An 18578-nucleotide genomic window follows, 5' to 3' on the forward strand; every position below is an offset into this window, starting at 1 on the left:
GCACTGGGTAAAATCCTGTATTTGTAGCATTTGATGGTGTCTTTGAAGTGACCACAGAAATGGATTCAAGCCAGGAGCTGAAGAACTGAAAATCCTGATTTGGACAGAGTTCACAGCCAAGGCTGACCACAAGTGAACCTTCTTCTGGAAAACCTTCAGGAAAGATGGTAGACAAGAGCAGCAGACCCATGGAGCTGGCCAGAGCAAGCTGGACTCTTTCAAAAGGTACTGTAGGCTTTTCTATCCCTGAGGGTTCAGCCCTGAGAAAATTCTTGCTCTTTATATGGGGGACACACCCCTTGGAGAAAGCAGTTCGTTTTTCTCCTTCAGAGAAGAAAATTATTGCCCTCTGGCAAAAATGGTGTAGAGAAGATGGATTTTTTTTTTTTTTTTTTTTTGTCAAAAACCAGATCTCTTTAAATTCTTTTGATGGGCAAACTTTTTCGGTTCTTTACTGATGTGCTATAAGCCTTGGATGTTTTCGTGTGGGAATGCATGGACTCCATTTTCCAATTCGTTTGGGGTCAGTAGTGCGACTTCCCTCCTGTCTACCAAGCATTTAGAAAGCTCTTCCCAGTTTTGAAACGGAGAGCAGCTGTTTTTCCATGGATTTCCAACTGCTATGGGCAGGTTCCGTTCTCCCCAAATTCAGCGGGAGAAGACCCAGTGGGGGATGAGATTCTGCTTCCCAGCCCCCCCTGCTTCGCGGCGGGGGAGTGGAACTTCGCCGTGCGAAGAAGTTTTTTTTACTCTTTTTCCGGAGCGTGCGCAGATGGAACCTTCTCTTTCCCCCCCTTCTCCCTCGCAGGGGGGATGGGAGTGGACAGGCCTGCCACAGCCGGCCTCTCGGACCCTCCCCCGCTCAGAGATGGGGGTGGCACCGGTCCCTGAGGCCCCCCCGCCCCTGTCACCCCGCGTCCGCCTCCAAGACCCGCCCCGCCGGCGCGGCCGCCACTCCGGGCGATCCCGTCTCCGCCTCTCCAGGCAGTCCCGCCCATGGCCTTACCAGCTTCCCCGCCTGCGTCTGAGAATGCAGAAACAGCGCTTCCTGTGCCTGCTGAGTTGCTAGGTGACGACGACACGTCTCCAGCTTCTGGCTCAGCGGAGGAGGAGTTCTCTCCAGCCCCTCCGGCCCCCCCGCCGTTTCCACTGGCCTCCTCACTGCCTCAAGCCAAGACGGTCCCTGTTCAGGATGGTGCTGGAGACAGCGCCAAACCCGCGGGACCCTCGGAGCAGCCCGCGGCCGCTACTACACCCAGTGTGATTCCCTCCCCGAGTGTTTCAGGTTGTCCCGGGGCTGCCCCAGCAGTTCTGCCGCTGTCGGAGACTCTGTCCTCTGTGTCGGCGTCAGAGACTGCCTGGAAACGGCTGTTTGTTTGAGCTCGGACCATCCCGGACAGGTTGCCTCTGTAGCAGCGGCCCCGGTGGCCGGTCTCTCCTTCCGTGGAGCGGGGGGTGCGCGACAGCTGGGGGCAGGGGCAGTGTGTCTGCCTGCTTTCAAGATCAGCATTCTCGGCGGGTTGGGGGGTGTTTTTTCGGGGATTGTCCCATGGAGGCTGCCATCTCTGCCGCCTCTCTTGCACCCTAGTCGCGGGAGGCAGGTGGGTCCTGAAAGCTCTGCCTTTGGTCCCCAGCCCGGAGGAGGTGGGGGCGAAGCCATGGGGCAGATGAGAGACAAACCCGATGCATTTGCATTGCAGGGGAGAGGGCACAGATGGAGGAGACCATAGCTGATTTGCTGTGGGAAAGAAACATCTCCAGACCCCAGATGGCATTTCTGGGGAAGGCTTTTATTTCCCTGCTGCTGGCATGCCTCAGTGGTATTGGGAAAAGGAAGCGTGTCACCACCCGTGCTGCCATTGTATACTGTGGGAATGCAGAGCCTGTTTCATGGGTTTGGCGTGATCTGTTGGGTTCAGGAAGTTTCTGGGCTAGGGCCATCACTTGGCCTCCTGATGTTTCTGGGAGTTGTGATTTCTCCTACCGGTCCTGGCCCCCCTTTGTGGGCCAGTTTTGGGGTTCCTGGTCCATCATGGGCCGGGGCCCCCAGGGCTTTCCTTCTCTGGCACTGCTCTGCTCAGCTGATGCTCTTTTCCTTTTCAATTAACAAAAAATAAAATTAAAAAAAAACCTTAAAATTAAATAAAAAAGGTTGAAAATAGTGTGCAGCAGCTCTGAAGCACTGAAGCATTGAAGGGCCAGAATAGGACATTCTAAAAATTGTTCAAATTGTTTGAAATTGTGTGAAATTGTGTTTTGACTGTCAATGGTTTTTGATAACTATTGACGGGACTTTTGCAGCAAGTCTGTTTCAAGACCAAAATCTACTCTCAGATTTGTCCAAAAGAAACAACTTCAGCTCATGGACTGTTCCTGAAACTCAGCTGCTTGGACTTGAATTTTCTTTGCATTGTTTTTTGCATTTTCTTAGATTGTAGGATTGTTTTAGTGATTTGTTAGTATTGTATATTTTACAGGTGAAGAAATTTCCTGTTCATTTCACATCAGCATTTTTCTTTTTAATTTATACAATTTAGAAAGGTGAGATGTTGCAGACATTTTTTCATAGAAATCCTTTCTTTGGGATTTGTTCATCTTCTGGGAAGCTGAGGCCCCAGAAGAAGAAGAATGTAAACAATTGTTATCGGCTGGTTTGGAATGCAACAGTGCAGCAGTGATTGGGCTTCTGTGAGTGTTTGGATTTGCTGACCACTCACAGGAGAGTTTGTCCTTGCTTTCTGCTGGACACAGAACTTTGTTATTCTTCCTTTTCTATGCTATTCTTAGCTTAGCAAGCCTCTGCAACTTCTCTCTTTATTCCTTTTAGTATAGTAATAATGTATTATATATCATATATCAATGAATCCAGCCTTCTGATCATGAACCAAGATTCTCGTCCACTTCTCTCACCCTGAAGACCTTCATCAGGTGGCTGTAATAGGGCAAAATGAATAAATTTGTGCAAAGAAAAAGTAAAGAAAGCAAAGTTGGAGCCAAGGAAATCTCAGGGCAGTTTGGGGGTGGTGGCCAGGCAGCCCTGGCTCTGAACAACAGCGTCTGCAGTGGGACAGAAAACTCCCAGCTGATGGGAACAAACTTTCTGGCTGACTGCAAGGCCAGGACAAAAATGAGTGGTTTTCCTGGTGTCCCCCAGCCCTTGCTGGCCCCAGGGGCTGATGGCATTTGTGCTCCCTCAGGTTCATATCCCCACAGCAACAACATGGGGGTGCTCCCCCTGTTGTGTGCAGTGCAAACAGGGGCTGCTGAGCCAGTGCTGCCGTGTCTGTGCCTGCAAGGATGGGGCACCTGTGTGAGCTGGGGGAGAGGCCAGGGCTGCAGAGGGGGGATGTTGTTGGCAGCTCCATGAGGACACTCTGGTATTACAGGGACCTGTTGAAGGTCTCCATGGTGAAAGAAAGACGAGAATCTTGTTTCTTGATCAGAAGACTGGATTTATTGATATATGATATATAATACATTATAACTATACTAAATAGAATAAAGAGAGAAGTTTGCAGATGCTTGCTAAGCTAAGAATAGAAAGAAAGAATCTATAACAAAGTTGTGTCCAGGGTCTCTGTCCCTAGCTTGCACTTGTGATTGGCCCTTAATTATTAACATGGGAACATGAACCAATCACCAATCAAAATAGGTGCATCCTATTGCATTCCACAGCAGCTGATAACAATTGTTTACATTCTCTTCTGAGGCCTCTGCCTTCCAGAAGACACAGAAATCTGAAAGAAAGGATTTCTCTGAAAAAATGTCTGCGACACTCTGGGACGCTGCCCTGGCCTGTCCAGCGCACTGGGGATGGATCAGCCCCTGCTCTGCTGCTCCTTTCTGTCTGCGCCAGGGCCCTTGCAGAGCCCCAGCCATGCTGTTTGCCCCCAGCCTGCCCACGGCCAGCCTGGGGCTGCTCATGGGGGTTTTCTGTGCTGAGCATTGGCCTAGGCATGTTCTTGAGAGCGCCTGGGCAAGGAGCCTGGAGCCCCCAGGGCATGGCCTGAGGCGTCAGCGCTGCCCCAGCAGTGCCCATGGCCTGTCCCTGCTGCAGCCCTGGCACTGCCACCCCCAGGGCTGTGCCCAGCCCTGAGAGCACTCAGGCCCTACAGCAACACCAGGGCCAGCAGGGCAGCGGGGCAGGGCCACGGCAGCAGCACTGACAACACGAAGTGCTGCTGCTGCTGGGCACAGCTACTGGGCCAGCACTGATCTGCCCCCAACTCTGCACACAGGCATTGCTGCTGCAGCTCCAGAGAAGGCAACAAAAGGGCAATCTCCCTTGAAAATTTTGCTGAGAGATCCCTTATTTCATTTGAAGCCACTGAGAACACAGGTCCTGTTGATACAGTCTGGGGCCACAGGGAAGGCGGAGAGAAAAAAAACTAGAAATGGCAGAAACAATGGCCTTGGTTTAGGGAGAACATTAAAAAATTAAAACAGATGGGAAAATAACCAATCCAACAAATGTGCCAAATATGACTTTTATTACAAGAGATACGCACAAATTGGCAACCAGTTTAATGTTTTCTAAATTTTCCAGTCATCAGTCTCCACACTGCAGCCTTGAGATCCTGGTTCCTCAGGCTGTAGATGAGGGGGTTCAGGGCTGGAGGCACCACCGAGTACAGAACTGACACGGCCAGATCCAGGGATGGGGAGGAGATGGAGGAGGGCTTCAAGTAGGCAAATGTAGCAGTGCTGAGAAACAGAGAGACCACGACCAGCTGAGGGAGGCAGGTGGAAAAGGCTTTGTGCCGTCCCTGCTCAGAGGGGATCCTTAGCACGGCCCTGAAGATCTGCACATAGGAGTAAACAATGAACACAAAACAACTAAAACCTAAACAGACACCAAGCAATGAAATCCAAATTTTTCTGAAGTTGGAGTGTGAGCAGGAGAGCTTGAGGATCTGGGGCACCTCACAGAAGAACTGGCCCACAACTTTGCCATGGCACAGGGGCAGGGAAAATGTATTGGCTGTGTGCATGAGAGCATTGAGAAAGGCACTGGCCCAGGCAGCTGCTGCCATGTGGGCACAAGCTCTGCTGCCCAGGAGGGTCCTGTAGTGCAGGGGTTTGCAGATGGACACGTAGCGGTCGTAGCACATGATGGTCAGGAGAGAAAATTCTGTAGAAATGAAAAACAAAACCATAAAGAGCTGTGCAGCACATCCTGTGTAGGAGATGTCCCTGGTGTCCCAGAGGGAATTGTGCATGGCTTTGGGGACAGTGGTGCAGATGGAGCCCAGGTCAGCGAGGGCCAGGTTGAGCAGGAAGAAGAACATGGGCGTGTGCAGGTGGTGGCCGCAGGCTACAGCGCTGATGATGAGGCCGTTGCCCAGGAGGGCAGCCAGGGAGATGCCCAGCAAGAGGCAGAAGTGCAGGAGCTGCAGCTGCCGTGTGTCTGCCAATGCCAGCAGGAGGAAGTGCCTGATGGAGCTGCTGTTGGACATTTGCTGTGTGTGCACACTTCAACCTACAGAAGGAGGAAAAACAGGGAAATGGAGGGGAGATTTCTCACAGAAAAATCAAAGCCTTTTCTCACAGACACTTTCCTCTCACTAAACACCTACCCCTTGTCTATGTCTAGGAGATCTTCCTTCACCTTTTTTTCTGGATCCCTGATTGCTGCTGGCCAATGTTGTGTGAGGAGCTAGACCTTGTCTTGAAGGATAACTGCGGGTCAGTCCTGAACCCCATTCAGTGCACAGGAACAGTGAGGGCAGGGGCCAGTCCTGGTGTTGGGCCTTGGATAAAGAATGTTCAGCTAAGGCAGAGGAGCTGCCTTAGGGATGGGGATGGCAGGAGGCAGAATGAGAGATTCTGCTTCACTGTGGAAGAACAGAGACTCCAGAGCGGAAGGAGGGTTGTCTGAGGCTTAGTGCAGACTGAGGGGAGCTGCTCTGTCCCTCTCTCCTGTTCCAGCTGCCCTGGACTTGCACGTTTCTGAAATCCACTCCATTGTTACCCTGGACAGCCAGGAGACACTGCTGAGAGCAGAGGGATCCCTGGTGCACAAAGTGACTCCTGCCTTTCCCAGAGTCAGCAGAGTGGGCTCATTGCCAGCCTCCCTGCCCAGAGCTCTCCGGGCACAGGGAGCTGGGACACCGCATTGCTGTGCTCAGCCTGCACAGGAGGAGCCCAAGGGCTGGACCTGGCCCTGCAGCTGGAACTGCCATTCCAGAGAGCCCCTCAGCAATGCCAGCAGCACCTGGGCAAGGCAAGGAGAGAGAGAGAGGGAGACGGGCCTGAGGAAAAGCCTTTCCCTGCCCAGCGCTGCCCAGCCCCTGCCAGGCAGCAGCAGGGCAGGACAGTGGCCCTCAGGCCCTGGTCAGCAGGGAATGGGCACATGGCCACAGAGATGCCCTTCATCTCTGGGGCTGCTCTGCCGGCCCAGGAGGAACTGAGGGCCCCGAGCCCCCGGGCTGAGAGCTGTGCTGGCTGCGAGGGGACACAAGAGCTGTGCTGCTCAGGGCAGTGTCTGCCCTGCAGGGCAGGCCCGGCAGGTGCCACATCTGCCCTGCAGCAGGGCTTCCCTCAGCACTGCCTCCCTCCCTCCCTGCCCACGGCTCTGCTGCTGGAGCTGTCCCAGCCCCAGCTGCTCCTGTGGCCCCGGGCTCCTTCCCTGCCAGAGCTGCCAGAGCCCAGCCCAGCCCCTGGGCCAGCCCTGCCCTGCAGCTGCTGGGCCCTGCAGGGATTAAAGAACAGCTCCCCCAGCCTGGGCACCATGGAAAGGTGATGCTGCATGGATCTGGAGGCTGGGCAGGTGCAGACACTTGCTGAGATGCCCAGGAATCCTCAGGGTGATGGTTTAAGTCTCAGCCCCTGCTGTGCCCTGCCCAGCTGAGTTTCCATTGCCACCAAGCTGAGCCAGGGAAAAGTGGGAGCACAGATCCAGGAAAGCAGTGACCCAAGCAGGAAACTCCTGCCCTGAATGAGTTCATAAAAAGTCCCCTCAGAAATGAGCTGAGCATGGGCTGGAGCTCTGAGTAGCCCTGGCTGCAGCCCCAGCTTCACCCCCTGCAGCCGTCCCTGGCAGCAGGAGCCGTCCTGCTCTGTCCCTCTGACGGTGCCCAGGGCAGCCCCGCTCTGCAGCATATCCTCCTCCTGCTCCTGTGCCACAGAGAAAATGGGAGAGTCCTCCTGACACATCCCCCAGGCTGTGGGATATGCTGGCTTCAGGAGATCCCTCCAGGAGCACAGGGAACATTGCCCTGCACCCACACACTCACCATGCACAGGGCTGTGAAGATGTTTCCCCAAGTGAAGTCTCAGCTCAATGTCTTCCCAATCCTGATTGCCTTCAGCCTTTCTCTGCCTGGCTCCTGTCCCCTCAGTGCCTGCAGGCAGAGCCCTCAGCCCTGCTGGGCTGGGAGAGGAGCTGGTCCAGGGAAGAGCTGTTCCTTTAAAGCTCAGCAGCACAGACACAGAAAAAGGACTTTAATGAGCCTCTTGGGGATTTGGTGTTGTTTACATCAAACTCAGTCCCTGAGAAATTGTTCAAAAAACTTCTCAAGAACTCAAACTTAAATTGGAACTCTGAAGTTTCTTCAAGTTTTAACGGGTCCCAGTGAGGGATACAACTGAGAAAGTGTCTCCAGGTTCCAGTTAGAGCAGAACAATGGTGGCAGTGATGACAGCTGGGGACAAACAAGGCAAAGGTGTTTCTGGTGCTGAGCAAAGCTGGATGTGTTTCAGGAATGCAAAGGGCCAAGGCCTGAGCCCCAGCCCCTGGCCAGGCAGATCCTGTCCCTCCCTCCTTGCTCAGGGCTCTTGCCAGGATGGGCACTGGCATGTGGGGATGTGCAATGGCAAGGGCAGGAGCATGGGGCGGCCCCTGCCAGGCTGCTAAGCAGGGACAAGGCCTGCAAGGGTCATTTGTCTCCTGCTCCTGCCTCAGTGCTTTCCTTCTTATGGAAAGGAACCATCCCTCCTTCCCAGGCACCCATTGTGGGGAAACAGGACTCCCATACAACTAACCAATATGATTAAGCAGAAGCTATTTATTGTTTCCATTATGTACTTATTTATACATTTATATATATATACATGTGTATGAATATACTTATTCATTCATTCTAACCCTACTGCATACACCAATCACACTCTTCTTCATTGGTGCCTCTGCGTTGTCCATGTGTCCTGCACTCACTTCTCAGAGTTTGTGATTGGTTACAGTCCAGGCGGTTCACAGCCTTCTGTTATCTAGTTCTTGTGGTCTTGGTATTCTGTTTCTCAGCCTTTTCTTTCTTCATTTAGCACACTTTATGTTTTAGTAACGTTGATGAATTCCAGAGGGCTCTGATAAGAATAACTACAAGTGGTATGGCTGGTGCACAGTGTGGCCCAAGTTGTTTAGATCCATTGCTATAATTCCCCTTTCTTCATCTTGCACCAGCCAAATCCTTCTCAATGTATTTTCTGCCAAGCGGGTCACCAATTTCACTATGCGTGGAATAGCACAAAGCAATATAATAATAAATACTAGTAATAACAAAGCTCCCTTTAAGATATCTTTCAGTCATCCATTTATTACCCATTCCTCAAACCATTCATCCAAGCCCAAATCATTCAGAGTCAATTTCTTCATGTTGTCTTGTAGTTGTTTGAGTTTCTTGTGAATGGAAAGAGGAGGTTCATAAAACACATTCCTTCAAAATTCTCACACCTGTGTCCATGTGCTAACAGCAAAAAATCTATAGCAGCTCTATTTTGCAGTGTGCCATGTCTAATACTATCTACATCAGTGAGCATTTGGTTTAAAATAGCTCAACTTGTGTTCAGTGTGGGACTCCACAAAATCAGAGGGTTTTGGGGAAGCTGCAAAAGGCAGGCCTCAGAGACAGCAGAACTGTGGTTAGAGCTAAGCAGTAGCCATGAGATAGGTCAGCAGAAGAATTATTTAAAAAGTAGAAAAGTAAGGGCAAATAGAACAATGGTCTGTGTATTAACACTTGTCTAGAATAACTCCCTAAGATACAGAAAAGTTTATTTAGCAAGATATTAGGAAGTTTGAAGCTTAATAATGGAGCTCTGTGCATTATTGTGTTTTAAGGCTCAGAAGCAGATATTGTATTCGAAATAGGCAAGCATTGCTTTAACCAAAAGTACTTGTGCTTACAGTGGTTGGATAGAACTACTGTCAATATGCTTTTGCTTTGTGTGATTGGTCAAAAAACTTATAAAGTAAGTTATAACATTAAGTTCTTCATCTGCTGCTTGGGATGTGAGCTGCTGGCATCTTCCTATTGTCATACCCATGTAATGAGACTGATGCTGAAACATAAAACAGCTCAAGGCACGTTCCACAGCAGTCCCGTCCCATTTGTGATTTGTACATAGCCCCCAGCTGGCGATATCATCCACATCATCAATAAAGGGATTTCACTGACCTGGCCCCAATCCTGAGCCCTGGGGACACCCCTGGATGTGGCTCCATTCCTCAGCTGCTCTGAGTGCCAGGGGTTGGATGGGGGAAATGGTGGGGAGGGGGTAGGGACAAAGTGTGATTGATTGTCAGCCATGAAGGGTCTTGATTTTCATATTTGTTCAGACTGCATGAGGAGGTGCTGGGGATCAATATCAACTCAGGACTGCTGATACCAATCTATAAACAGGAAAGGAAACTAAACAGGACAAAACAATTCTCTATTCATTGTTTTCGATATAGTAGGTTCACTTTGAAAACACTTCTGAAATCTGTGTAACCACAGAAGAACTGAAGATTTAAATTATTCCAATGAGCTTGTCTTGCTTGGATGTTTTGAACAAATGTTAATCAGCTTTTCTCGCTGAATTCCTGAACTGAAGAGATCAAGAAAGAAGAGGCCTCTGGAAAAGCAAAATTCATCACCAACTGTTGGGAAGGATGAAAGTATGACAAGAAAGTCTCACACGTGTGTATGTTTAGCAGAAAGATTTTTAAATGTAGAATATGAAGAAGGAATAGAAATGAAAGCAAGTTTTGATATGGAAGAAAAGAATTTTTGAACCAGTCTTACTGGCTAACCAAGGAGGCAAAGGGTATGTTAGTTATAAGGGGTTTTTATGGCTTAGAGCAAAGGATAAACCCACCTCAATCGCCCTGGACACTGGAAATTTTAGAAGAGGAATCATGTTTTGGTCATGGATGCTTCAATGAGAAGAGCAGTTCTTTTCCATTTGAAGGAAAGCCCAGAGCCCCAGGGTTTCAGGGGTACATGGGAAGAGACCCTCGACATGCCAAGGGCAGTTGGACCAGTCAGGCCAAGCCAACCAGACCTGTTCCCTGTTCCCTTGTTTCCATGGGGCCCTGCAGTGTCACAGTGGTGGTGTCATATTGGATCCTTGGTTCCATCAGGCCCAGATGTGTCACACTGGCCTCTTGTTTCCATGGGGCTCCAGAGTGTCACAATGGTCCCTTGCTTCCATGAGGCCTTGCAGTGTCACAGGGGTTTGCCTGGTGCCACAGTGTCACAATGGACTCGTGGTTCCATGGGGACTCACAGTGTCAGAAGGGTCTCCTTGGTTCCATATGGCCCTGCAGAGCCCCTTGATTCAACGAGGCCTCCAAGTGTCATCATGGCCTCCAGGATTCCATGAGGCCCCGCAATGTCACAATGGACATTTGGTTCCATGGGGTCCTCCACCGTTCCATGGATCCTTAGTTCCATGGGGCCCTGCAGTGTCACAATGGCCTCCTTGGTTCCATGGTGCCACACAGTGTGACAACTGCCCCTTGGCCTGCCAAGACTCCACAGTGTCACAATGGTTCCTTGGTACAATGGGGCCTGTAGTGTCACTGTGGTCTCCATGATCCCATAAGGCCTTGCAGAGTCACCACAGACCATTGGTTTCATGCAGCTTCACAGTGTCACAATGGTCCCCTCAGCTCCACAAGGCCCTGAAGTGCCACAATGGCCCTTTGGTTCTACAAGGCCTCCAAGTGTAAAAATGGCCTCCATGGTTCCATGAGGCCCTGCTGTGTCACAATGCACCTTTGGTTCCAAGATGCCCAGAGTGTCACAATGGTATCCTTGGTTCCACAGTGTCAGAATGGACCCTTCATCCCATGGAGACCCACTGTGTTCACTGCAGTCCCCTTGATTCTACCAGGCCCTGCCATGCTATAATAGCCCCTTGGTTTCAGTGGGTCCCAAAGTGTCAGAACAGTCTCCATTGTTCCATGAGACCTCACAAGGTCACTGTGCTCCCCTTGGTTCCACAGATCCCCACAGTGGGACAATGGACTCTTGGTTCCATGAGGTTCCTCAGTCCCAATGGTCTCCTTGGATCCACAGTGTCACAGTGGTCCCTTGGCTCCATGTGGCCAGGCTGTGTCACAATGGCTCATGGTTCCATGAGGCCACACAGTTTAACATGGGACCCTTGGTTCCATCAGGCCTTGCTGTGTCACAAGGGATGTGTGGTTCCATGAGCTCTCACACTACCAGCAGCAGTCTCCTTGGTTCTGCAGTGTTACCATGGACCCTTTGTTCCATGATGTTCCGCAGTAGAACACGGTCACCTTGGTTCCGTGAGGTTCTGCAGTGTCACAAGGGACCCATGGATCCACCAGGCCTTGCTGTGTCACAATGGCCCCTTGGTTCCAAGAGGTTTCTCAGGGTCATAATGGTCTCGTTGGATCCACACTATCACAATGGACCATTGGTTGAATGTGGCCCCAAGGTGCCAAAATGGATTTTGGTTCCATGGGGTTCTGCTGTGTCACAATGGACGCTTTGTTCCATGAGTTTGCACAGTGTCACAGCTGACTCCTTGTTTCTGTGAGGCCACACTGTCAACAAACCTCTGAAATATCAGAATAAGTGTCCTGAATACTAATTTGCTATTTCAGAGAGAATAATTTATTCAGGCCTGAGGTCTAGGAGGCAGAACTCTCAACCTCATATGGACATGTAATTCTGCCAATTGGCCCTGCCAGAGCCAACTTGGGCAGCACTTTGGCCATGGCTGCTGGGCCTGGGCCTGAGGCAGGAGCAGGAGACTGTCGACAGAAGGGAACCAGGACATCAGTTTGATCATCACAGGCTCAATTTTATTGATCAGTACGGCGAGTTAAATACAGTTAATAATGAGCTTCATACATATTGCAAAAGTTGAGCTCAGGATTGGTCAGTTACATATCAGCACCTACGCCTACTTCTGCATTCCTATGGTTCTACTTTTGATACTTTCTACATATTCTTAGGATATATTTAGGACTAATCTCAACTCCCTATCCGCATGTTGCAGCAAGGTCACTGCTGACCTTTCCTTTCAGCTTGCTGACTGCTGACTTTTCTCCTTCAGCTTAACCAGCGACATTATGTCAGTATGGCCTTTCTCAGCTAACCTATTATGAATAAATCTCTCCACAGGAGACAAGTGACCCTTGCAGGCCTGGGGTCTCATTGCCTCCTTGTCCCTGCTCAGCAGCCTGGCAGGGGCCGCCCCATGCTCCTGCCCTTGCCATTGCACATCCCCACATGCCAGTGCCTAACCCGGGAAGAGCCCTGAGCAAGGAGGGAGGGACAGGATCTGCCTGGCCAGGGGCTGGGGCTCAGGCCTTGGCCCTTTGCATTCCTCAAACACATCCAGCTTTGCTTAGCACCTGACACCTTGGCCTTGTTCGTCCGCAGCTGTCATCACTGCCTCCAGTGTTCTGCTCTAACTGGAACCTGGAGACACTTTCTCAGTTTTTTTTCTCAGTGGGACCCATTAAAACTTCAAGAAACTTCAGTGTTTCAATTTAACTTTGAGTTCTTGAGAAGTTTTTTGAAGATGCTCTCAGGGACTGAGTTTGATGCAAACAACACAAAAGCCCTGAGAGGGTCATTAAAGTTTTCCTAGTCCAGTTATGGAGAAAGATTTCAAGGACCTTGTCAGAAATACACATTCCAATTTTAAAGGATGTATTTTGGTTTTTTGGGGTTTTTTTGGTTTTTTTGTTTTGTTGTTTTTTTTTTTTGTTTTTTTTTTTTTTTTTTGTTTTTTTGTTTTTTTTTTTTTTTGTTTTGGTTTTTTTTTTTTTTTGTTTTTTTGTTTTTTTTTTTTTTTTTCTTTTTAGAGCAGAGATGAATGCAGCATTCTGTGATTGATATTGACCCAGGGTCTCTCCTCAGCAGCTCTGGCCTGCTCACAAAAGCTGTGCCTTGAGCTCTCACCCAGTGTGGACAACCTTGCTCCACATTGCCCAGCCCCATCCTGTCTGTCCTCACTGCCCTGGGCCCTGCTGTGCTTGCAGAGCTGGCTGCACCCAGCCTCAGAGGGGTTCTCCCTTTTTGGGTTTTTTTTAAGTAATCTGAAACTCCTGAGTTTCCCCAGTGCAAACAGACACAGTGCTCAGGTGTGTGCCAGCCCCAGGTGCCACCAAAGGCACTGCAGAGCTGCCCTGGGCCAGCTGTGATGGTGGATCATCAGCCCAAGCTGCACTGGGCACTGCAAGGGGCTGTGGCCATGGGCACTGCACTGACCGCACTGCTGGGTTTGGCTGCCACGGCCACTGTGAGAAATGACACTGTCCTTGGAAACACTGGGGAGGACTGGGACATACTGGAGACACTGGGAATGCTGTGGGAGACACTGGGATGTACTGGAAGTGACACTGGGGAGGACTGGGACAACCTGGGAACACGAGGAATGCTGAGGGGGAATGTGGGTGGACTGGGATGGGCTGCGGGGGCACACTGGGACATACTGGGTGTGATACTGGAGCAAACTGGGGACACTGGGGGCATTGCAGGGAAGACTGGGGACACTGGGGCATCCTCTGGATGAAACTGAGGTGCACTTAAAGGGAGTGGGAATAAACTCAGGCGTATTGAGAGGGATTGGGCTGTACTGGGAGGGATTGGAGGGGCACTGGGGTAGTACTGGTCTGTACAGAGGATGAACTGGTCTGTACTGGGAGGGACTGGAGGAGGGTGAATGGGCTGTTCCCGCCTTCACTGCATTCCATTTGCTGATGCTCCCGCCCATCACCAGCTGCAGCCAATCAGCACCAGGGACCCAGTTGTGGGGGTGGTGCCAAGATGGGTGGCTTTTATTTTTTTGCTTACAACTCCCATCATGCACCACGGCCCGACTGAGCCCAATTAGAGCCAGAATTAGAACTCCCGTCATGCCCGGCTTTCCACAGAACCCCGGGATCCCCCCCATCTGTCCCATTAGTGTCCCCCAGACCCTCAAGGATCCCTCAGTGCCCCCTCAGTGCCCATTCGGGACCCCCAAAAGCGTCCCCCGACCCTGTGAGTGCTCCCAACCCCACAGATGCCTGGAACAGCCACTTCTGGGAATTCATCTCCTATCATCCCCCGCGGCCTCAGAGCCCCTCAGAACACAGTCCCGCGCCTGAAACCCCTGCCGTGCCCTGCGCCCTAAAGAGCCCAGTTGGAGCTCCCCGAGCTCCCACCGAGTGCTCTTGAACAGTTTAAGTTCCTCCGAGGACCTCAAGTCGCAACTCGGACGCAGAAGTGTCCCCCAAAAGCCTTCCCGGACCCCTAAACATCATGTTCGAGCCACTTCCAGGACTACAGCTCCAATCATGCTCCGCAGTGCACGTCCAGCACTATTCCAGCCTGGACTTCATCTCCCGTCATGCCCCGCACCCCACTGAGACCCATTGCAGCTGCGCCTTGAACTCCCGTGATGCTCCGCGGCTCTCTTAAACCGTATGATACCCGCGCCTACAACTCCCATCACCCTCCGCGCCCAGAGAGCCCCGTTCGAGTCCCCCAAGGACCTGCCCGCACCCCGAAGGGCCCCAAATTCCCCTCCCTGACCTCCAAGGGCCCCTCCGGATCTGCAAGTGCTGCCCCGGACCCCGAACTGTCTCTCAGGATCCCTGAGTGCCCCTGCAAGTGCCCACCCGGCTCCCCCAAGTGTTCTCCTGACCCTCAAGTTCTGTCTGAATTCCCTCCCCAGGCACAAAACTGCCCTGAATGTGCCCAGAAATGTCTCCAGGGACCCCTAAGTGTCCCCTTTTACCCTGTCTGTGAAAATTATTAAAAAGATGACAAAAGGATTTTAAATAGGACTAATTAGCATAAAGAAGGAGAAATCAATAGCCAACACTGGTCAATGAATTAATGAAGAGAATTGTGTTACGTAGAACCAATGACCAATAAGTCTTTTGCTTGCTAAAAATGTACGGATTTTTAAATATAAATATAAAATTCAGTAATACAAATATAGAATAACACTATTATAAATAAATTAAAAAGTAATTATAATTTATTATTTCATTACTTTTTTTTACAGGAAAATGCATGAAGATTTTATGCTTTGGATTGTCATTCTGTAAAAGACGGTCCAAAGATCCCTCATCTGCCTCTCAACTGCTGTCAAGGACAGAGATTGAAGCCCTCCCCAAGGACTGAGATTACACCCTTGAAAATTCTAACCCAGGGGTGCTGGCCTGACTGGAGCGGGATATCTGTCATAGGAAGCAGGAGGTTTCCTATAGGAAACCAGTCCTGAAACAGCAGGCCCTACTCACTTCTGGCACCGGTTTGTGCTGTTCAGAACTGGACTGTCTGTACCTGTTCTCAATGGATTTATTCTCCACTGTGCCCTCTAAGTGCCATCCTGCTCCCCTCCTGGCGGTAGATTATAAAAGACCTCTGAGTTAACCAAAGACTTTGAGCCCCAGCCCCTGCCCAGGCAGATCCTGTCCCTCCCTCCTTGCTCAGGGCTCTTCCCGGAATGGGCACTGGCATGTGGGGATGTGCAATGGCAAGGGCAGGAGCATGGGGCGGCCCCTGCCAGGCTGCTGAGCAGGGACAAGGAGGCAATGAGGCCCCAGCCCTGCAAGGGTCACTTGTCCCCTCGTGGCCTCAGGCCCAGGCCCAGCAGCCATGGGCAAAGTGCTGCCCAAGTTGGCTCTGGCAGGGCTGTCTTGCAGCTGCTGCCCATCCCTGTGCCCTGTGCAGCCCAGGCTGTCCCACGGTGTCCCTGCCCTGCGCCTCTGTCCCTGCAGGCTGTCGGCATTCCCCGGCTTCCCCACCTGGCTGGGCCCTTCCTTTGCTGACAGCTCTGCCTCCTGCCTGCCTCTGCCTGCCCACACAAAGCCTGGGGCTGATACCAAAAGGGTTCATTCCATGTTTACCCTGCCTGGGAACTTCCAGCACAGGAACAAGGCATGCAGGGGCTGCTTTCCCAGCAAGGATGGTTGGAAGAGAAGAAGAAGACATCTGGCACAAGGGTGCAGGGATTGAGAAAACAAGGACTGAATCTGGGAACTTGGGGTGGGTTTTATGAAAATGGGTAAATTGTAATTCACATTTAGTGACTGTATATGAGCAACACTGGTAGAATTACATGTCCTCATAACCTTAGGAGTCATCCCATGTTGGACCTTAGGCCTCAATAATTGATACCCTCTGAAAAGACAAATGATTGTTAAGGAGCCTTATTCTGATATTTTGGACATTTGGTGACAACAGAGGCTGACAGAACCAAGGACTCAGCTGTGACACTGTGGAACCCCATAGAACAAAGGGTCCATTGTGGTGCAGTGGAACTCCATGAAACCAAAAGTCCATTGTATCAGAGCAAGGCCTCATGGAACCAAGGAGACTATTGCTGACACTGTGGAATCTCCTGGACCCATGGGGTCATTGTGACATTGTGACTCTGCAGAACATACTGGAATCAAGGGGATCATGTTATGCTATGGAACCTCATGGAACAAAGGATCCACAGTGACACTGCGGTGCTCAGACCATTGTTGATAGTGTGAAAGCTCCTGGAACCAGAAGTCCATTGTGACACAGCAAGGCCTCCTGGAGCCAAGGGTCCATTGTGGCTCTCTGGGGCTTCCAAGAGCCAAGGAGACCATTTGGACACTGTGGGGCCTCATGGAACCACCTGACACTGTTACACAGCAGGGCCACATGGAGCCAAGGGGCCACTGAGACACTGAGGAACCTCATGGAACCAAAGGTCCATTGTTACACTGAGGGGCCGTGTTACACTGAGGGACCAACAGGATCGTGGTGACACTGTGGTGCTGCATGGAACCAAGGGGCCATTCTGATTCTGCTTTGCCTCATGGAGCCAAGGGGACACCATGACACTGCAGGGCCTGGTGGAACTAAGGCAGCCTTGTGACACTGCAGGTCCATTGGAAGATTGCAGGGCCTCATGGAACCATGGAGAACATTATGGCCCTTTGTAACCCATTGGAACCAAGGGGCCATTGTGACACTGCAGGGCCTCATGGAATCAAGGGGACCACAGTGACACTGTGGGGCTCCATGGTACAAAGGGGCCATTCTGACACTATGGAACAAAGGAGACCATTGCTCTGCTACAGGACACCATAGAACCATGGAGGCCATTGTGACACAGCAAAGCCTCATTGAACCAAGGGCACAGTAGTGACACTGTGGAGCTCCAGGAGACCAAGAGGAGGATTCTTAAAGTGCAGAACAAAGGAGACCACTATGACACTCTGGGGCATCATAGAACCAAAGTCCATTTTGACACAGAAGGGCCTCATGGAACCACGGAGGCCATTTCTACACTTTGAGGCCTTGAGAAATCATAGGGCCATTGTGGCACTTTGTGTCCCCATGGAACCAAGGAGTCCGTTGTGACACTATGAGGCCCTGTTGGGCCAAAGGGCAATTGTGGCACTGTGTGGCACCATGGAACCAAGGGACCATTGTGACACTACCGGGCCCCATGGAACTAAGGATTCTTGGAACAATGTGGGACTTGTTGAACCAAAGGTCCATTGTGACATTGCAGGGCCTCTTGGAACTAAGGGGGGACAATTGTGACGCTGTGGGGCCCAATGGAAGCAAGGGGCCAGTGTGATACAGCTGGGCCTCATGTAGCCAAGGGGCCACAAGGATCCTGAGGAACCCAAAAGAAACAAGGGGCCGTTTTGACATTCTGCAGCTGTGGAGACCCTGAGAGGCATTCCCTGGGTTAGGGAGACACAAGAAGCTTCCCTCAAAAGCTGTTCGACCCCATTGGCTCCTTCCCTATGTTCTGTGTCCCTCAGCCACTCCCTCCCCATTCCCCCACTGGCCCCATCTTTGTACTGCCCCCATGCCACTGATCAGCCCCTTCCTCTGGAGATACAGAAACCTGGACCCCACCCAGGAGTCCTGCCTTGTGACCCAGAACATCTCACTGCACGGCTGAATTAAACATCTGTGGGTACTATGCAAAGGCCCTTTTTGCTTCCCTACCCTGGGCTTTACTAGCAGCTATTCCGGCTGCAACAATGGTCTATTATGGCAGTGTGGATCCCAGGACACCATGGTGACACTGTGGGACCTCATGGATCCAAGGGGGCATTGTGACACTGAAGAACTTCATGGAACCCAGGGTCCATTGTGACACAGCAGGGCCTCATTGGAACAAAGGAACCATTGCTGACAGTACAGAAACTCATGGAACCAAGGGGCTGTCTTGACACAGCAGGGCCACATGGAACCCAGGAGACCAGTGACATTTAGGGAGCTCATGGAACCAAGGTCCATTGTGACACTGCAGAAACAAGGAGACCATTGTTGATGCTGTGGAGGGTGTTGGAACCAAGCAGCCATTGTGACACTCCAGGGTCTCGTTGAACCAGGTAG

The 18578-nt window shown here is 51.2% G+C and overlaps 1 protein-coding gene across 1 annotated transcript; it reads right to left on the bottom strand.

Annotated features, from left to right (window-relative positions):
* Positions 1-907: 907 nt before the first annotated feature.
* LOC134433888 (olfactory receptor 14J1-like) lies at positions 908-5171 on the bottom strand (the record flags this gene model as incomplete). Its single annotated transcript, XM_063182586.1, has 3 exons — positions 908-1161; positions 1217-1466; positions 4569-5171. Coding segments are annotated over 3 exons (1107 nt in total), but the record flags the coding sequence as incomplete, so codon positions are not given.
* Between the last annotated feature and the right edge of the window lie 13407 nt (positions 5172-18578).

Source organism: Melospiza melodia, unplaced genomic scaffold, assembly GCF_035770615.1.
Source record: "Melospiza melodia melodia isolate bMelMel2 unplaced genomic scaffold, bMelMel2.pri scaffold_28, whole genome shotgun sequence".
In the NCBI taxonomy this organism is placed as follows: domain Eukaryota; kingdom Metazoa; phylum Chordata; class Aves; order Passeriformes; family Passerellidae; genus Melospiza; species Melospiza melodia.